This window comes from Mytilus edulis, chromosome 14, assembly GCF_963676685.1.
Source record: "Mytilus edulis chromosome 14, xbMytEdul2.2, whole genome shotgun sequence".
Classification (NCBI taxonomy): Eukaryota; Metazoa; Mollusca; class Bivalvia; order Mytilida; family Mytilidae; genus Mytilus; species Mytilus edulis.
Genome location: NC_092357.1, coordinates 43,885,091 through 43,906,128, shown reverse-complemented (window position 1 = coordinate 43,906,128; position 21,038 = coordinate 43,885,091). Strand labels below are relative to the sequence as shown.

At 31.7% G+C, this 21,038-nt stretch overlaps 2 protein-coding genes across 3 annotated transcripts; one reads left to right on the top strand and one right to left on the bottom strand.

Moving 5' to 3' along the window:
- Positions 1–2,775: 2,775 nt before the first annotated feature.
- On the bottom strand, positions 2,776–7,093 carry LOC139502646 (uncharacterized). Of its 2 annotated transcripts, XM_071292174.1 has the most exons (7): positions 7,035–7,093; positions 6,714–6,815; positions 6,199–6,238; positions 5,353–5,667; positions 5,083–5,192; positions 3,790–4,000; positions 2,776–2,931 (listed from the first exon to the last, which is right to left on the bottom strand). In XM_071292174.1, exons 2-7 carry the CDS (start codon positions 6,768–6,770, stop codon positions 2,795–2,797), a joined length of 870 nt encoding a protein of 289 aa, XP_071148275.1. In that variant the 5' UTR covers positions 6,771–6,815; positions 7,035–7,093; the 3' UTR covers positions 2,776–2,794. The 2 variants fall into 2 exon arrangements, with proteins under 2 accessions (XP_071148275.1, XP_071148276.1); XM_071292175.1 differs by lacking the exon at positions 7,035–7,093 and having other exon boundaries at positions 6,714–6,886.
- Positions 7,094–9,363: 2,270 nt separating this feature from the next.
- Positions 9,364–15,870, top strand: LOC139502645 (uncharacterized). Its single transcript, XM_071292173.1, has 4 exons — positions 9,364–9,459; positions 10,146–10,448; positions 14,252–14,401; positions 15,147–15,870. Exons 1-4 carry the CDS (start codon positions 9,408–9,410, stop codon positions 15,656–15,658), a joined length of 1,017 nt encoding a protein of 338 aa, XP_071148274.1. The 5' UTR covers positions 9,364–9,407; the 3' UTR covers positions 15,659–15,870.
- The last annotated feature ends 5,168 nt before the right edge of the window (positions 15,871–21,038 follow it).

Here is a 21,038-nt window from a genome sequence, read left to right as displayed (position 1 = left end):
CAAACTATCATTGATTGAAACTAACTAGTCTACCAAATACTGCAGTGAACTGTAATACTGTGGGAAGTTTTAATGCAGTTATATTGTGCGACTATTTACAGTGGCGCACACACACTTCCTCGATAAGTATTACTTAATTTTTGAGTTCATTTCCTGTTCATAATATAGAGATCATCCAGTATATGGGTCTTCCTTTTCGTTGAAGGTCATTTCGATAACATGCAATTACTAAGATCTATGTCATTATCGTCACTGTTGTATACAACTTTGTCTCATTGTCATTTAATATACCATAGTTTTTGTTTTAAAATTAAAATAAAGACATATTAGTAAACTTTTTCGCATGTTGATACCCCCCTCCCAACTAACGTATATAACATACCGCTGCTTAAAGTTCTTCGCGTTATGCAATTGTAATTTTCTAGTTTTAAGTTGGTTAGAGATACATTTTTACATTTATTATTATATCAAAATAGTGTGAATATATACCCATAAAAGTAGACAGATAGTTTATTCTCACACAACTTCACTAGAACAAAAGTTACAAATCAGTTGAAATAACAAATCAATTCAATTTTATTGTCATTTATAATAAACATTACAATCCTGGTACCTATGATGAGTTTATACCAAACCACTGGGTTGATGCCACTGCTGGTGGAGTTTAATTCCCCGAGGGTTTCACCAGCCCAATAGTCAACACGTCTTTGTTGATTTGAGTTACTAGTAATATCATTGATATGTTCATAATTATAAATTGACTGTTTACACAATTTGAATTTTTGAAATACTAAGACTTTTCTACCTCTGGAATAGATTACATATGCTGTATTTGGCAAAACTTTTAGGAATTTTTGGTCTTAAATTGTCTTCACCTTCGTATTTTATTTGGCCTATTTAACTTTTTTGCTTCGAGCGTCACTGACGAGTCTCATTTAGACGAATCGCGCGTCTGGCGCAAATACAAAATTTCAATCCTGGTATTTATGATGGGTTTATTTACAGTGTTTGTGGTAATACATGTACAAGTTTAAACAAACAATAAACAACAAAATAAAAACAAAACAGTATACACAAAAACACATAAAAACATTTAACATGAGTAATAAATTTACAATATTACAATATTCAATAGCCATGTTATAATGAGTTCTCTGCCCTCTGTTCTAATGACCTTTTAAAAAAGAAGTCAATAGTTCTAACTGTCTAAAGGAAGCGGGTTTAATATTTGAAACAATTTTTGTTCATCAGGGAAATGAATTAAAATTTCATCATCTAATTGTTTATCATACATGATATAGATTTTGTCTGATATTTTTGTTTATCTTGCAAGAAGTAAAATCACAAAAATTGACAATAAACATTCATAAAATTGAGAAAGGAAATGGTGAATATGTCAAAGCGACAACCACCCGACCATAGAGCAAACAACAGCCGAAGGCAACCAATGGGTCTTCAATGTAGCGAGAATTCCCGCACCCGTAGGTGTCCTTCAGCTGGCCCCTAAAATATGCATAATAGTACAGTGATAATGGACGTCATACTAAACTCCGAATTATACACAAGAAACTAAAATTTAAAATAATACAAGACTAACAAAGGCCAGAGGCTCCTGACTTGGGACAGGCGCAAAATTGCGGCGGGGTTAAACATGTTTATGAGATCTCAACCCTCCCCCTATACCTCTAGCCAATGTAGAAAAGTAAAACAATAACAATACGTACATTAAAATTCAGTTCAAGAGAAGTCCGAGTCTAATGTCAAAAGATGTAACAAAAGAAAATAAATAAAATGACAATAATACATAAATAACAACAGACTACTAGCAGTTAACTGACATGCCAGCTCCAGACCTCAATTAAACTGATTGAAAGATTATGTCTTCATCATATGAATATCAGGTACAATCCCTCCCGTTAGGGGTTTAGTATCATACTATCATAAAATATATGAGAAGAACATAACCCGTGTCATGCCAACAACTGTTTTTTTTTAGAAATAAATGTGTTTAGTTCCGATGCAAAGACCCTATCAGTGAATCAATGTTAAAGCCAAAATATGCAATCTTTAATGACCTGACAACAGTATCGTAACTATATCCCCTTTTAATAAGTCTATTTAAAGGTTTTGTTAGTTTCTGAGGAGAATACTGACATTTTTGTGCTTTATAAAGAATATTTCGTACATTAAATACACATTAACATGCATAAAACAATATGTAATGAGATAAACAAAAATCTACATTTAAATAAAGTAACACAGGCACGAATACAGAAAAAAACAATTTTAAAATATAGTTTAAGTGTTTAATTATATTAAATTATGATTGTGCATGATGTGTTATTTACATATTATGCATCGAATGCAATTGCACGGTTCTTCTTTGCTTTTTAACATCGTGTTATTTTTCAAAGTGTAATATTTAAATACTAGTTCATGTGATATACACATCTTCATCTTCTAAAGTTGGATAAACTAAGACATAGTGATATTTTTTTCATATCTCCATTATTGCTTATATAACACCTTTTTTCACTTCTGTTATTATCAAACCAGCTCCCTTTTTCGATTGGTAGTGCATGGTTTGACGCATTCTATTCTTAACACGATGTTATTTTAAGAACATAAGATAGAGTCACTGGCGACAGCTGTGTGCAATCAACGTCAACGTTTCCTTGACAATTCAAATGTTTCATGAACATTTTGTTTGTTTTGCAACCGAGCTAATAGAATTTACAAGATAAATAACATTTTACTGTACAATTTCTTCTTAACTACTAGAATCAGCGAACAGTTAGTACTTATTATTATACTTTATGTATGCAAATGTTAGTGGGAATATAACACAATAAATCAAAAACACTATCCCGAATACAACTTGTCCAACAGTTCCAAGGGTCTGATCCTTCTCGGATTCCTTTGGTTTTTCGTCTGAAATTAAATATAAAAAATAGACTTTTTATAAAAGACAACCAATAATACATTTCAATATATATAGATTCATCAAAGATACCATACTTTATTTTTTTTTTTAAATATTACGAAATTTTGAACAAGTTAGTATTTATCACTTTACAATGCAATTTTTCACTAAATGCAAAACAAAATATTGTACCGGCAATTTAATGTTTATATACATTTACATTTGTTGAGTTTGACTGTCCCTCTGGTATCTTTCGTCCCTCTTTTACATTATGTTTGACACTATAAAAACAATCGACTAGTTTATAAATCGGATTTAATCTGAAGACACACATCATTTACCGCCTCAAAGCGGTGTTTGATTACTTCATTATGTAAATATTCCTTTTTGACCAAGTTGACCAAGTTGAGTCATTTCAATTGATATTGTATAGTGTGTCTTTCTATGTCGAAATGTTATACTACCTTTTCAGGTTAGGGTGAAGATTGACGCTTATTATAACGTTTAAACCCGCTTCATTTGTTTGCACTTGTCCTATGTCAGGAACCTGTTGTTCAGTAGTTGTCGTATGTCGATGTGGTTTAGCAGTGTTTTTCTATTCTCGTTGTTATATATAGATTAGACCGTTGGTTTTCCAGTTGAATTTATTTACACTAGTCGCTTTATAGCTTGCTGTTCGGTGTGAGTCAAGGATCCGTGTTTGATTTATAATGGTTTACTCTTTCCAAATTGTGACCTAAATGAAGAGCTGTCTCATTGGCACTCATATCACATTTATTAACAAAGAAACAACAAATTTTACTGATAATTAATTATTTTTCATAAATGTATCTTAAATTTTATTTGATAAAAAAAACCCAACCAACCAGTTTTTAATTCTGGGGTCATTTCCAGACAAACATCATTGGCCGTCTCAAAACGTTGTTTGATCGTCTTTGTTCCGACGCAGCAGTCGAGCACGAAAGGATGATGAATACATTCTTTCGAGATGTGATGATACTTCAGGTTGATTTCAACTTTGTAAAATACATCCTCAAGAACGGAACTTATGTTCAACAAGTTTGTAATGTTTTGATCCTATACGAAATAAATGGGGAGAATTATCATTTTTTAAATCAGCTGTTGATTTTATTTAAATAGGCCCTTTCATGATTATGGAGTCATACTGAATAGGCGGAAGATTTTTACAATGAAGGTGCAAATGCTTTCAAAACACTGGAAACATAACTGAAACAGTTACTTGGAAACGTAGGATTTTTGGTACATTGTTACTACCACCATCCAAAATATCTTCCCCTATTCAATATGGCTGCAATAACCGTGAGTAACCTGTTGAAGATATATGTCCTCATTCAAAATCTTGAACCAAATATTCGGTCAAATACATGCCCATATTTATTGTTTCACCTCAGAATAAGATGGAAACATGATATTCATGTTTAAAAGTTTGACACCTTATTAAACAGTTGAACTCACACAGTTTTCTTTTCAAATTACCTGTGGTTGAGAGTGTGGGTTGAAAAGTCCTTTAATACAACTCAATATTCCCTATTCCCTATTTTTTTTAGAACTCTTTATTTTCATTTTGTTTAGAGCGTAACAAGTGAGTCTCTTTTTTTGTATACAAAACGTAAGTTTGGAATACATTACTACAAGCTTAGAATTTATAATGAATATTCATAATTAGTTGTTTGGCTTATCTTTCGCTATCATTTATTATGAAGGTCCATAATTTTCTATTCTGTAAACCTCAGTAGGCTTTAGTAAACAAGTTACGAGTATGTCCCTTTTTTTATTCGAACGTCACAGATAAGTCTTTTGTAGAGCGTCTGGCGAAAATACAAAATGTCAATAGTATTGGTGATGAGTTTATATACTAATAGTATAATGATGAAGAACGAAATATATACATATTTCGTTTCCTCGTGGTTTTTATTGTTATGTGATTACTTGGCCGTTTTTATAGTAACTATTTGATAACCAGACAAAATATTTGATAATTATTTGATTATTTAATAATCTAGATCTGTATTTTTGATTATTTTATTATCTTGAAATAGTTAATGCTTATGAGATTGTCTTGGCAAGCAATTTGTGATTATGACTGCGATTTCTTGAACATCCCCATGAGGGGCCTCAATTATGACTTAAAGACATACCCCATATGACGCTTTGCAAGTAGGAACTGGGAACACCTTTTCAAATTTCATTGCAAATAACACATGATCGTCTTCCTGATTGAAAGATGCATTGGTTTTGTCAGGATGATCTGAAAATATAATTAAAGAGACGCTTACACATTACAATCACTAATTAAAATAAAACAAAATTAGAATTCAAACCACAAACGATAAGAAATACCAAATGAAAATATTCATATTATATTAACTGAATCAAAAACATTCAAAATATAAATCAGGAGTACTTGCATTCGAAGTTCTCCACAGTCATATTCAAAACTTTCGTGTACGTTTGGAAGCCATGTTGGCACGTGTATGGAACGTTCACATCACCAGTATCTAATGAAGTTATAGTTAAAATGGAAGTACGTTTTGCCTTATCTAGTTCCTCAGAATATTTTGTATCGTTTACAGTCTTGCCATTTACCACCAACACTTTAACGTTGTCTCCTTTACTCCAATGCCTGGAACCATTGAGTGATGTATCATTGTCAAGATTACAATGTAATTCAATATCGTTACCAAACACTGCTGGTTTAGTGGCCAGGCTCCATGAAACCGATCCTGTAAGAATATAAAAAAATAAACCATCTCTTTTCTAACAAAAAAACCCAACTCAGAGTTTTTAAAAGAATGCATAGTCCAGGACACATAATTGAAGAACACATATCAAATTATGTAAGAAATGTTTCTTTAATGGTTGTTTTAAGTTATAAATAATTGTATGTATAGGGTACTTTGTGTTATTGCAAACTTTGTAATAGTCCATTTGTGCTTAACTCTATAAATGCCCTTTGTTTCATGCTTCCGTCCATATCTATTTATACAGTCAAACTGGCTGTAACTATCCCCTCTTCAACATCTCCTCTACTAAGATACAAAATACAACCTACTGAGTAAACAACCCTGTCTTTTAATGTCAATTCCCTCTTGGAGTAAAAATTATGCATTGTCAGTCTCATTTCAAAGTTAAGTTTTCATTTGTTCCAAGGGTGACCTTTACATATAGGTTTGACTGTACATGTTTATACATCTGTTTTATTCACAAACTAACTTAAGTCTTGAAGGAGAGAATAAATGGCAAAAAATACTCACCACTGCATAAATCTATAGCCACCAGTACCAGCAGGGATAACTGTATGAATTGAAACTTGTTATAGATTACTCATCAAATAATATTCCATGATGAACTATGAACGAAATCCTCTTATATTTAAGCATACATTGGCATAGTTTAAACAATACTAGTAATAATGATGTAAAAACTTTGAAACTATAAGTGAGCGACAGTAAGGTTACGCACAGACAAATTGTGAGCCGTGGTGTAGTGGTTAGTGCATCGGACTACTAACACAAAGGTTCCTGGTTCGATTCTCGTTCGGGATGAAAACAGGAACTCAATTTTCGGCTCTCCCTTGACACCATTTGCGAGTATGGTCTTGAGGAAACGATGAAAGTCCGTCAGAAGAGGACGATAAATGGCTGACCCGTGTTAAGAGAGAGCCATATCTCTTGCACGTTAAAGACACCCTTGTAGATTTCGAAAAAGAGTAGGCTAATGCTGCTACAAGGCAAGTTTAAACTAAAATAACAAATTGTAATCGACTTACCGTTTTACAAGTTGTTAACCACTTTTGATTCGAATTTGGAAGAAACATCAATGCCATTCTTCTCTTTTATTTACTTCTTTGTTTTGATGTATTTCTTGGAACCTTTAAATAAGATAAAACGCTTAGTGTATAATTATTCTGAATATATTTAAAAATGGCGTACATTATTGCTGAACAAATCTGATATCGAAAGGACATAAATGAACTTAAATATGTAAAGACACTCGATAATGCTACAATGCTGAAAATCAATTGAAAGTTAATTATAATCAATTAAATGGTAATTGTGTGTTTTTATTAGCGATATAAAAGTTAACTCACATAATTTGAAGAAAAGGAAGTAATTTTATTAATGTCTATATATAAATATAACGTGTGATTTACCAGATACTGTTAATATATATACGTATATTAATGTGAATACATTTAAACTTTAGTGTACAAAAAGGCTATTGTTAACTTTTCTTTAACTATTGCTATTTAATTACAAGATTACAAAAAAATGTTAGACACCAGTGATCAAAAATTGATCATCGTCAGAGCTTATTTGCTTTTAAATGTTATACATCTTTAGTTAATATAACAAAAAAGCAAGTAATTGATTATCGAAAAATTATTTTCACTGTTGTTTTACAGAAATGTTACACTAATTCGTATCAATATTTGAAATACGAATTATCTTTCTTACATCTCATAAAAACTATATAAAGTAAACGAAACTTTTATAAAGATGCTGCTCAAAATATTACAGTTTACCTACGGTTAAAATAAAAGTAAAAGAACATATTTTTGTATTTAATTGTATTAACATGATCACTAGAGATGTGAAAAGTACTAACATTTAAATAAATTATATGGTTTACATGTACTTTTCTTCTAGCGTTTAAAAATAGAAGACCACATTAAGTAATGGAAACGCGTTAACGTGTCGTTTCAAATCCTGTAAAATATAAAAATGAAGACTGTATAAAAAAAATTCTACAACATCACTTTAAATATGCTAATTAAGTGTACACAATTTTACTACGTCAAACGCGCGTTTCGTCTACATAAGACTCATCAGTTCAGATCAAAACAGTTAAATGCCAAACAAATACAAAGTTGAAGAGCATTGAGGACCCAAAAGTTGTACCAAATACGGCTAAGGTAATTTACTCCTGGAATAAGAAAATCCTTAGTTTTTTGAAAAATTCAAGGTTTTGTGAACAGGAAATTTATACAAATGACCGTATAATTGATATTCATGTAAACACCAACACAAACATATACAGTACTTGGACAGTTGTATATTATAAGTTATCTACGTTCATATCCATATCTACGGATATGAACGTAGATAACTCATATTATCCCCGGCTTAGTATATATCTAGGATTTTGATTGGTTAATGCACGTCGTTACAAAACCCATAGCCCCTGGGTGTTGCTTACCTATATCCCCGGATGTTGCTAACCATTATCCCGGGGATCTTCACGCAAGTTTTCCTTAGTTAGCAAAACCCAGGGGCTATGGGTTTTGTAACGACGTGCATTAACCAATCAAAATCCTAGATATATACTAAGCCGAGGATAAATATATATACATTAACATCAGCTGTCAATGTTTCCAATAAAACAATATTTAAAAAAGAATACATAGTCATGTAATTTCTTGTCGGATTGAAATTTTGATATGAAACGCTTTTTCTGACTGTACATGCTATGGAAAGTATTTTTACTTGAAAATTTGCTGCATATATTGTATCTAAATAAGATAAGAAGCAAACTACAATACAACTTAAACAAACTCAGGATATATACTCGTCAATAACTAGATTTCTATTTTAACCATAAGAAGGCAAGTACACTACATATTTCTTTGCTTAATATATGCTTTTTCTACAGAGTAAACATATATGTCCTTTTTCCCCTTTCTTTGTTAAATAGTTGTTTGTCTATATAGTGAATAAGATTATAACACAATGTTAACTGCTGTACCCTAATTTTTGAATTTAACCTACTAGTATTATGTCTGTTTATTATTGCTCATATGTTGTTGTCCATAAAATGAAATTCTATGCGACTGTCATCGATTGAGAGTTTTAGCGCGCTATAAAGCCAGGTAAAAACCACCACTTTCTACATACAGAAATGCCTACAAGTAAGAAATACAAGATAGAAGATATTTCATTTACCAATCATGTTGCCCAAAATTTGAGCTATACAATCAAACGATTTTCAAAATAAATCGCAGTTAATGATTAGAATGATTATAATAATTTAAAGTCCATTTAACGTAAAAACATGTACAAAATGTATGTACATTTAATATAAACATGACATGACAATTGTTTTCCATTCGTTTGATTTGTTTTAATTTTGTCATTAAAAAAAAAAGCATTCGTTCAATTTCCCTTGAAGTTGGGCATTTTGGCTAATTTTCTCTAACATTACTAAAATAATATGATTATTTCAAATTAGGATTATTTCCTTATAAAATGTATGATATGAGAAATATTCACAACAAAAAGTTCATTGGGTATGATACTGATAATTTTCAATACAGGAACATAATTATACCTAACACTATAAAATAATTGATTCAACAATGTAGGTAATTATGTATATAGCATATTTTCATTTTCCACTTGAACCAATTCAATTGATGATATATGTTTGTATTGTTTTGATAGAAACCTACATAACTTTTAAAATCATGAAGCTAATTACATCCCTAGTATTTACTGTTGTATGGTATGGATATACTGGTAAGCATTTTTAGATTATAAGTTTTTGAAATTTTAGTCTACAAATAATGGCATAAGATAACAACTTTTCATCTATAAACATTTTCTAATTCTTAACTTGCTGCATTCTCTTCTACATTAAATCATTTTCTTGTAAAAATATAACTTCTATTTCATTGTGCTCGAAAAGTATCTCTTCATCAGGTCCATACGACACCAATACTTCAATAGCAAAACACATAATTCAAAAAGAACACAAAAAATAAGCCATTTTTTATTAATACATTAATTAATCAAACATGTTATGGTGTACGTTTCATTTATCATTTACTACTCGTGCACTACCAATACCGTATAGCGGGTTAATTCTGCATGTGTACAATTTCGCAATTTCAATTGAATAAGATGTGCAAACTATTTTACAGTTATTTTTTTTGACGGATTTTCAAAAAATCTTTTATACAATACCGCTGCATGTGCACTTTTAAATTGACAGAATTTATTTTGACGATGTTGTTCTTACCCCGAAAATAACATGCTATACGATATTTGATTTTTAACAATTGAAACTTTAATATCCATTTTAGTCCAATATGTGTATTAAACCAACGGTTTTCCATCTCAATACGTTTGCAAAATTTTCAGAATATGTCGAATAAAAGAAAAAGTGCCCAAAGTTCAGATTGTTCACGTTTATTTCTTGACAGATTCAAGATCACTTTCAACGTACCGGTATAGTGCAATTGTTGGGGATACAGTTACACTGTTTTGTCCAGAGAAGTCCCAAAAATCTGTAATATGGTACGGACCTCCAGACTACATGCCTTATAGTGAAAATGAACGAATAAATCCTGTACTTATCAGCAAAAAGGTCGTTACATCTGGTAATCATACAACGGGAGAATATAATCTTGAACTTCGCAATGTATCGTATTCCAACCAAGGAAATTACAGGTGTAGATTATTAAAGAGTAGGCCGGTGGAATATGATATGCTGCTTGTAATAGATTGTAAGTTTACCGAACAATTGTCAGTTTTTATCTGATTAAGAGCTTTGCAGGTTGACCAACACAATGACATATAAAAAAGGGCGAGTCCGGCTGCCACTACAGGGTAAGGTTGGAATATGGGATTTTTATGAGGTTAAGTGTTTTTAATGTCGAGTTCATCTTTTTTACATTCTATATAAGATTGAAGAAAAGGTAAACATATTTTTTGTCATAAGAGTACTTTAAATAATGTCCAAATATAAGCCATATGTAAAGACAAAATAATCTTATTTCATGCTAATTCAAATACAGATTTAATACACTAAATCAATGTGTATCATAGCTAAAAATTATGACTAGTTAGATCAAATGTCTTTGATTTCTGTTTTGCCCCACATTTTGGTGAAAATTTAAGTGTTATATTAGAAAAAATGAAAAAAAAAATCCTTCCCAATCACAAATATAAATTAATACAAGCATCATAGCCATTAGGGTGCAGTTTCTAATATTAATTTGAAAAAATAATAACTTAAGAAATTATTGATAAAAGGATTAAAAATTACTCAGGCAAACTTCCTATTTGTTCTACCAATTTATACATCTCAATTGGTAATTTTAAAGTGTTTCCGGTGAAACTACACCAGGAAAACGTATCGTTTGAAATTTAATTATTTCTGTTTGGACCTTTAAGCCCTTAACAGCTTCTGTACTACAAACTTTTGAGGAAGTAATAGTAAATATCTAAGCCCATTATGGTATTTGCTAATATTTTTATAATGACCTTGACATCACCGTTTAATCTTTATGTAGCATAACACTGCGGACATTGATCCCTGAATTTTAGACAACAGATATACACTAATATGATTCTTGTCAACGTTGTCGTAGACCAACATATATCATTTTAATTGTTTTAATCGCTTTTCGGTCAAGTGGAACAGTCATGTTTTCCGTATTGATCTATTTTAGTTCAACAATGAACGAAAATAGAATTAACAATCAAACGACTTTCCGTTACCCCTCCGTTTATTTTATTATATCCGGGTTTATCTGTTTTGGCATTTGGATAGTTCAACAGTCTGTTTCAATTTCACCAAACCGAATTCAACGACAGAATTGTATCTACTGGAACATATATCTTCGCCGTTTTTGTGTATGCCACACTGTCATAAAGGATGTCTATCCTGCTCACAAGGAAGCTATTAAACCAAGAGTTCCAAATAGTGAAGTTGAAATCATCCCTTCGTAAATTTTACGGACGCCATCACGAGTTGGTTGACCGTTATGGAATAACCGTTTCACAAATGATATCGGATATGTTCCTTACGTCGTAACTACAATCCCCTTCCCTTTCATGAATATGACCTACCGAATTAGACTATTTACCGGATTTGTAATCACATAAGCAACACGACGGGTGCCACATGTGGAGCAGGATCTGCTTACCCTTCCGGAGCACCTGAGATCACCCCTAGTTTTTGGTGGGGTTCGTGTTGTTTATTCTTTAGTTTTCTATGTTGTGTCGTGTGTACTATTGTTTTTCTGTTTGTCTTTTTCATTTTTAGCCATGGAGTTGTCAGTTTGTTTTAGATTTATGAGTTTGACTGTCCCTTTGGTATCTTTCGTCCCTCTTTTAATTGAACTAGTCCAGTTGTAGTTCCGTTTTTCAATTCTCAATTTTACATACAACAATCTCTCCTTTCACATCCAGTTAAGTCTAATTAATATGATGACCTTTCACTTTTTTTTAATTTTAAATCACATATATTGTTGTTTCCGAGCCAATACATATATTTTTTCATAAACCATTGGGGATACTAGTATCTTTTAAATAAATGGGTCCTTCAATATGTAAATTGCTTGTTTATGTATGTCCTTGATAATGGTTATATCTGATGGTTAAGACGATAAAGATTAAAACAATGTGTGTATGAGTTTGACCTCAGTATGCTATACAATTATGAGGAATAAGTTTTACTGTTGGCTTTTTGTTTTAAGTGACAATAGAAAGTGGATAACATAAAACAAATGCACGAATGCACAAATTATAGTGCTGCGTATTCTTAGACTCGTAAATTTAAGTATTGAAAAATAGGAAGTATTCAAAACATGTTTAAACGCTACAACTGATCACTGCCTAGCTGCTTAAAACATGTAGAGAAATGTGGTATGATTGTCAATGAGACAACTATCTACCAAAGTTCAATCAAATTGGTGTTAGCAATATATATCAAGTTTCATAGTTTTTTTTTTATAAACAATTGCTTACACTTGTTGGTATCAAATTTGATAATCAAAAAAATGTATAAAATTGAAACGGAAATGAGGAATGTATCAAAGAGAGAACAACCCGACCAAGGAGTAGAACACAACCAATTTTGTTATCTGTATTTTCAATTGAAATGAGCAAATACACTGTCATCTAAAATATAAACCAACAAACAGGAGCTGAATATACTGAAAGGATAAAACTGTTCGGGTAAGTCGAAACGCTATCCGTCATCAGATAACTGTCAAAATACGTAACTTACAAACCAGAGGACAAAAAAAGACGGGGTTCACCAAATTCAATATTTAGCATTTTATTTTATTTTATCGTGTCGTATATGTTTTATGTTACTAATAAATAATCTCATCATAGATACCAGGACTAAACTTAGTACATACGCCAGACGCGCGTTTCGTCTACAAAAGACTCATCAGTTACGCTCGAGTCCAAAAAAGTTAAAAAGGCCAAATAAAGTACGAAGTTGTAGAACATTGAGGACCAAAATTCCTTAAAGTTTTGCCAAATACAACTAAGGTAATCTATGCATGAGGTAGAAAAGCCTTAGTATTTCAAAAAAATTCAAAAATTTGTAAACAGTAAATTTATAAATATAACCATATCAATGACAATTCATGTCAGCACAAAAAGTGCTGACTACTGGGCTTGTGATACCCTCGTGTAAATAAATCTCCACCAGCAGTGGCATCGACCCAGTGGTTGTAAATAAACTCATCATAGATACCAGGACTTAATTTAGTATATACGCCAGACGCGCGTTTCGTCTACAAAAGACTCATCAGTGACGCTCGAATCCAAAAAAGTTAAAAAGGCCAAATAAAGTACGAAGTTGAAGAGCGATTACCATTAACTTTGTCAAACTCTGTTTAAGTGTGTTATTGTGAGTCGTTCAATAATGTCGTTTATTTCGGTTCCTTTGTCTTTAATGTCAATGTTACCTTTTTTTTGAGGACCAAAATTCCTAAAAGTTTTGCCAAATACAGCTAAGGTAATCTATGCCTGAGGTAGAAAAGCCTTAGTATTTAAAAAAAAATCAAAAATTTGTAAACAGTAAATTTATAAATATAACCATATCAATGACAATTCATGTCAGTACAAAAAGTGCTGACTACTGGGCTTGTGATACCCTCGTGTAAATAAATCTCCACCAGCAGTGGCATCGACCCAGTGGTTGTAAATAAACTCATCATAGATACCAAGACTCAATTTAGTATATACGCCAGACGCGCGTTTCGTCTACAAAAGACTCATCAGTGACGCTCGAATCCAAAAAAGTTAAAAAGGCCAAATAAAGTACGAAGTTGAAGAGCATTGAGGACCAAAATTCCTAAAAGTTTTGCCAAATACAGCTAAGGTAATCTATGCCTGAGGTAGAAAAACCTTAGTATTTCAAAAAAATCAAAAATTTGTAAACAGTAAATTTATAAATATAACCATATCAATGACAATTCATGTCAGCACAAAAAGTGCTTACTAATGGACTTGTTATACAAATTGTATTGATTTTTTTAACGATTTGTAACTACATTCATATTAGATCAACCGCACCCTGTTAATGAAACAACTGACTACTTTGAAACAAATGAAAGGCATACGGAAACCATCTCTACTGAACGTGCCATACAAAATACCATAACACAGAATGGGTACAATTTCAGTAACTTCAGCGAGATCGTTAGGCACAATGGTAAGCTAATTACGGGTTTATACTTATGAACATCACAACAGGTGCAAAACGTGGAGCAGGGTTATGCTCACCTTTTCGGTGCACCTGATATCACCCTCAGTTTTTGGTGGGGTTGTCAATGATATGTTTTCTAATATGATGTTCTGCAAATGTATGTCAGCTGATCTTCAACGTCATCGATTCGTTTGAACTGTTTGAATAGTACTCCTTTATCCTATTATGAACGTGTCATCCCGGTGTCAATTAGTGTTAATTGCGTCATATAATAATGACATACAAATTTTAAGAGCGTCTTTTAAGAATAATATAAGAATGTAAACATTCTATTGGAAAATTCACGAATGAGAAGTCTTCCAAATATGATAACATAAACACACGATAAAAATAATTTGTTGAAAGTGCATTTTGTAGATAAAGGTACGATTACCATTAACTTTGTCAAACTCTGTTTAAGTGTGTTATTGTGAGTCGTTCAATAATGTCGTTTATTTCGGTTCCTTTGTCTTTAATGTCAATGTTACCTTTTATAATGTTTATTTAACTTTTCTAGAAGAATCACCTTTAGTTGGGTCAAGCTCTTTTAAACATGTCTTTTTAAAATTTCGTATGATTTAATTTTTATTGGAAGATTTACATTTGTTAATTCTGTATATATGTTCAGAACATTCAATATTATTATAGTGTTGCTTTTTTAATTATAATTTATTCAGATGTTTTGATAAACGGCAATAAATTTATTTTACAGATTGCACAAACAGTAATGACAATGAATTTCATTTCATAGTCGTATGCATAGCTTCAATAGTAATTATAGTTGTAACTGTTTCCTGCATCGGTATTTTGACATCAATATACTACAAGAATAAATATAAGAAAAAACAAAGTGTTCCAGAAATCGAAATAACGCATGACTACGAGGAAATCGAAAGCGTGAATGGTGACGTGTTACAAGTTGCAGCAGTTGCTGATGGACAAATAGTCGAAGGAAACACTACAGTTATCGGAATAGATGGAGACCCAACTCTGACTTTGGATACAAATATTCAAATTAAAAACGAATTAAACATCGCGAATACAATACAAGAGTCAAAAGAAAACAATTTGCTTGCCACATTTTTTCAGAGTGAGACCGATTTAATAACTGTTTATGAAAACCATAGCAACGAAATTGAAGATCCAGATGCATACCTTCATCCGTATGAAACACTAGGATCAGAAGACTACCTTGATCCATACCAACCACTGCAGTTACGATAAAGTTATGTGCCAACAAACGGACATAGTGGACAAATATATGTGCGCGGAAGCGTGTTTTTTTTTATTGCAATTCAGACAGCAAAAACCTGTAATAATGATTGGATCTATATGCAATAACGCAATTAGAATATAAATTTCAACCTTGAACATTTTTTTATGCATAAAAATTCATAACTGTGAAAACAATAAACAAAGTATGGAACACTGGTATACATACACTTATATATAAATGATATGACATTAACAACTTTGATTTTTAATTTTTGATAGCAAGAAAAAAAATATTTGATACGATTAGATTTTCTAAACTCTGAACATTTAAACAAGTTTAAGACATAAAAATTATTACCGTCTTAGTTATGCATACATACAGTGAAACGCAGTGAAGTTTAGCATTTGATAGTTCATTGATAACATTTTGGCGTATCATAAACAAACAACTTGTAACATCTCATTTCATTGGCCGAAAGATTCAAATACAACAACAATGTAGTCAGTGTGCACGTGAATTGACACAGGTGACCGACAATGGAATGTTACTACGAACGTAAAAACAAGGATTTGTTTAGTTTACAAATCTTTGGTCAAAAGAATTAAATAAATCTTTTGTTAACTTCAAATAGTGGGGTCGAAATATTATACTGATATTTTATATTAAGTAATATTCTAAGTTCTTTATGCATGCAGCAACTCAATTATCGTGTACCGCATAATGAGAAATATAAGGATAAAATAAAATGTGCCGCTTTTATACGGATGAATATATGAACCACTTTTAATTTCTTTCATACTGACGATAGGTTATTTATATAATAGTTCTTGAAAAACTGGTCATTATCGTGATATATGGACTGCCCACAGGACAGTGGTATTGACTAAGATAGTGATAATGACTGAGCCGAAGGCGAGGTCATTATCGCTGTCGCAGTCAATACCACTGTCCTACGGGCAGTCCATGTATCACGATAATGACCTGTTTTTCAAGATCTATTATGTTTATTTCATTGAGAAACCATGTTTTGGAAAATTCTCATAAATTCAAAATGCCTACAGCGAACTCGAGTAGTTGTACGATTTATATGGCAAAGAGTGAAGACCAGTCGTAGTAATACTGCCATTCATTTTAGTGCAATTTTTCAGTATATAAATACTTAATCAAGTTATCTTTAATTTTATAATTAACGAAAACATATAATAAACAATTCAACAACCTAAATATAATATTAAAAACAGGAAAATGTTTTATAAAAGGTACATCTCTCTAAACAGAGAAACCACGCCCCACCGGTCATTAACAGAGAAATCACGCCCCAGCGGTCATTATCAGACGAAAACCACCCCAAACGGTCATTAACAGACGGAAACCACGCCCCAGCGGTCATTATCATGTAAAAGTTCGTTAACGACCGGTTTTCTGGTCCGTTTTTTTTTTTATTAATGACCGATGGAATTTATTACTGAAGAATAATGAATGTCATGTGACCCCTTTTAATCCAATTAGAGAATCTTATTCTCAACCGATATGAAATAAAATCCTAATAATGTCGTTGTCACTTATAATAAGTATCTCATAATACCAAGGAATTGTATATTTAAATTTAAATATACAATTCCTTGATAATACTGATCCATTACAATAATTAATGATGGGTAGCACTGACATTCCTCTTTTATTATTTTCATGCTATAAAACATACACACAGTAGCTAAGCGTACCATAAACGGAGGAAATTGTCCCCCAAAATAGAAACAAAATAACTTTAATCGTATCAATTGTGCACCTGAATGAATTCAGTGAAGGCATGTTGTTGTAATAAATTGAAATGTTATATCGGCGAAGATTATTCAGTTCTTTTGCATGTGTTGAACTAAATAATAAATTAGTACTTGTGAGAAATGTCGTAGTTTATAAGGAACAATTCTCGTTTGAATTGTTTTATATTATTGTTCGTTTCTGTGTGTGTTGCATTTTAACGTTGAGTCGTTTGTGTTTTCTCTTATTTTTAATAAATTGAGATAAGAAGTGGCACGGTACTTGTCTATCCCAAATTCATGTATTTGGTTTTCATGTTATATTTGTTATTCTCGTGGTGTTTTGTCTGATGCTTGGTCCGTTTCTGTGTGTGTTACGTTTCGGTGTTATGTCGTTGTTCTCCTCTTATATTTAATGCGTTTCCCTCGGTTTTAGTTTGTTACCCCGATTTTGTTTTTTGTCCATGGATTTATGAGTTTTGAACAGCGGTATACTACTGTTGCCTTTATTTATATGTCATTTCGGGGCCTTTTATGGCTGACTTTGCGGTATGGGCTTTGCTCATTATTGAAAGCCGTACGGTGATCTATAGTTGCTAATTTCTGTGTTAGTTTGGTCTTTTGTGGAGAGTTGTCTCATTGTCAATTATACCACATCTTCTTTTATATATGTATTTATAGTATACAAGGTATTATCCCGCAGTTAAGATTTGTCACTTTTTAAGAACACATCCGTAAAAAGCGGACGCCCACCGGACAGAAGGGATCAGAAGGGCAATCATGTCACATCTTCTTTTTTTTAAATATAAATGTACCGTTTTCGATTTTAAATGGATGAACTTTTATTTTTTAATTTTATACTGTAAGAATAGAGCTGCATAACATTGTTGAACTATTCACTAAAGTACATGTAGTATGTGTTCGTATTTAAAATGAAATACAAAACGAAACATGTATGATAAACTGATAAACAAAATATTAAGAAATTAAGGATGACTAAATGTATATACAAGAAGAAACTCACCTTTTTATCAAAACATTTTATGAATAAACACTTTTTTTAAAAACTGATTGTTTCTATTTTCATGTACATATTCACAATATACAATTTACGTTCGTTTTTCAACCGAGAATAGCAAAACCTCATGAAGTATATATATCGTTGGAGTTTATAAACTACATCTAATTCCCCTGTGACATGGTTTGCCATCTACATGGTTGGTTACATGTTATGAATTTACTTACAATTTCGGGATTTTTCTCCTCAAGTAAACGGAATCCAAAAAAAAAATCACTATCCTCTGTCGAATACCTAAAACTTGTCAAAGAATATGAAAAGTGTTTGTAGAAAAGTACGGTTTCATTTTTCAAGTACAACGCTAATTCATTGAGTCCATTGAGTGAAAGAAAAGGCAGGATGAGCAACTAGGGGGGGGGGGGGGGAGTCGATGAAAAAATATGTGGATTGAGTTTAGTTTTTTTCATTGAACTTTTGATGTCGTCCCTTGATCCAGAGGACACATTTGAATTAAATATTTCGATGTGAAAACTGTTAAGATTTTAAATTTTAAAATTTTACTCCTGATCAATTGCAGAAAATTATAAAGCCAATGAATTTCACATGCACATTTATAAAAGTTAGAATTGTGATTGCATAAACAAGAACACAATCATGTACGCAAATACGACGATGGAAGCTTTAAACGACCTTGACCAGCTACGTGAATATTGATCAGTCCATTCAACGTTATAGTACGTGTGTTCTATTTTCGCAGGTGTGAGGTCGAAGGTTTGAATTGACCAATGAAAACGATCGTTCCTTAAAGAGTTAATCTAATAAAGTTTGTTTGACTGATTATGTCGCATGACTTTTCGCTAAGCTTGGCCGCAGATAGGTATAATATTAATTCAAACAAATTAAATTAAACTGATACATAAAAAGTAAAATCACAAAATAACTGAACTGAAAATCAATTCGGAAAGTCCATAATCACATGGCAAAATCAAAATACAAAACGCATCAAAAACGAATGGACAAGAACTGTCATATTCCTGACTTGGTACAGGCATTTTCAAATGTAGAAAATAGTGGATTAAACCTGGTTTTATAGCGCTAACCCTCTCACTTTGATGACAGTCTCATCAAATTCCGTTATATTTACATTGATGCGTTAACTAAACAGACACAATAAATAAAATAGTCAAAATATGGGTACATCAGTCATCATCGTAAAACAATTTTAAAATGAACAATTTAACAGAACACAAACACATCTATCTACAAACACATTCATTGATTTGTGTGTCTGACGTCAGAAAATTTTATACGTCACATAGATTTGTCGTTTAATGTGCATACAAACAATTTAAAAATTTACACAGGCAATGTAAGCATATAGGGTTAAAAAATCAAAAGTATGTAAGAATAAATTTAAGAAGTAGACCGAGATGGAAAATAGTCCAAAAGTTATATATAGAATTTATCGTATAACAATTTTAAAAGGAACAATTTAACAGAACACAAAAACATCTATCTACAAACACTTTAATTGATTTGTGTGTTTGACGTCAGAAAATTTTATACGTCACTAAATTTGTCGTTCAATGTGCAAACAAACAATTTTAAAATTTTACATAGGCAATGTTAGCATATAGGGTTAGAAAATCAAAAGTATGTAAGAATAAATTTCAAAAATAGACCGAGATTGAAAATAGACCAAAAGTTATATATAGAATTTATCGTATAACAATTTTAAAGGAACAATTTAACAGAACACAAAAACATCTATCTACAAACACATTCATTGATTTGTGTGTCTGACGTCAGAAAATTTTATACGTCACATAGATTTGTCGTTCAATGTGCATACAAACATTTTAAAATTTACATAGGCAATGTTAGCATATAGGGTTAAAAAATCAAAAGTATGTAAGAATAAATTTCAGAAATAGACCGAGATTGAAAATAGTCCAAAAGTTGTATATAGAATTTATAAGAATCCACAAATAGTTAATTCCACTACGCGATTGAATGATTTTGACGTTTATGGTTCAACGTATTTTGTAATTCACAATAGCAATATATATCATAATGACATAAAATAGAACAATATCATACTGACGGGATCTTTTAAAGTACAGAGTCACGTTATAAGAACCAAAGAAATACAAAAAGTCGCATATACAAAACACGCCACCAAAAAATGAAAGACAATACAAACACATTGACGAGATGTATAAGTACCGAGCCACGTCAAACGGATATCACATAAAACCATTCAACAGTAAAAGTAATATTAATAATAGAACAAAGACAAATGAAAGAACTATAAAACACGTTGTTAAGATGATAAACAACATCATTACGTAGAATCTATACATCAAGACCATCGTGTATTATTTGTGAAGTTGATACGGAATATTTATCAACAAGGTCTTGGTACCTTCCGATGAACGTTTTTTTAGAAAAAGGACGAGACGTTCTTTAACATACCCCTGGTTCATCAACTTTCTACTCAGACACTGATGACGTTTTATAAAGTCTGAGTAGGAGCTGCAAGCTCTTGAATATCGATTAAGTTGGGAAGTATATATCCCATATGCAGGTGAAGTTGGTATATTGCTACTA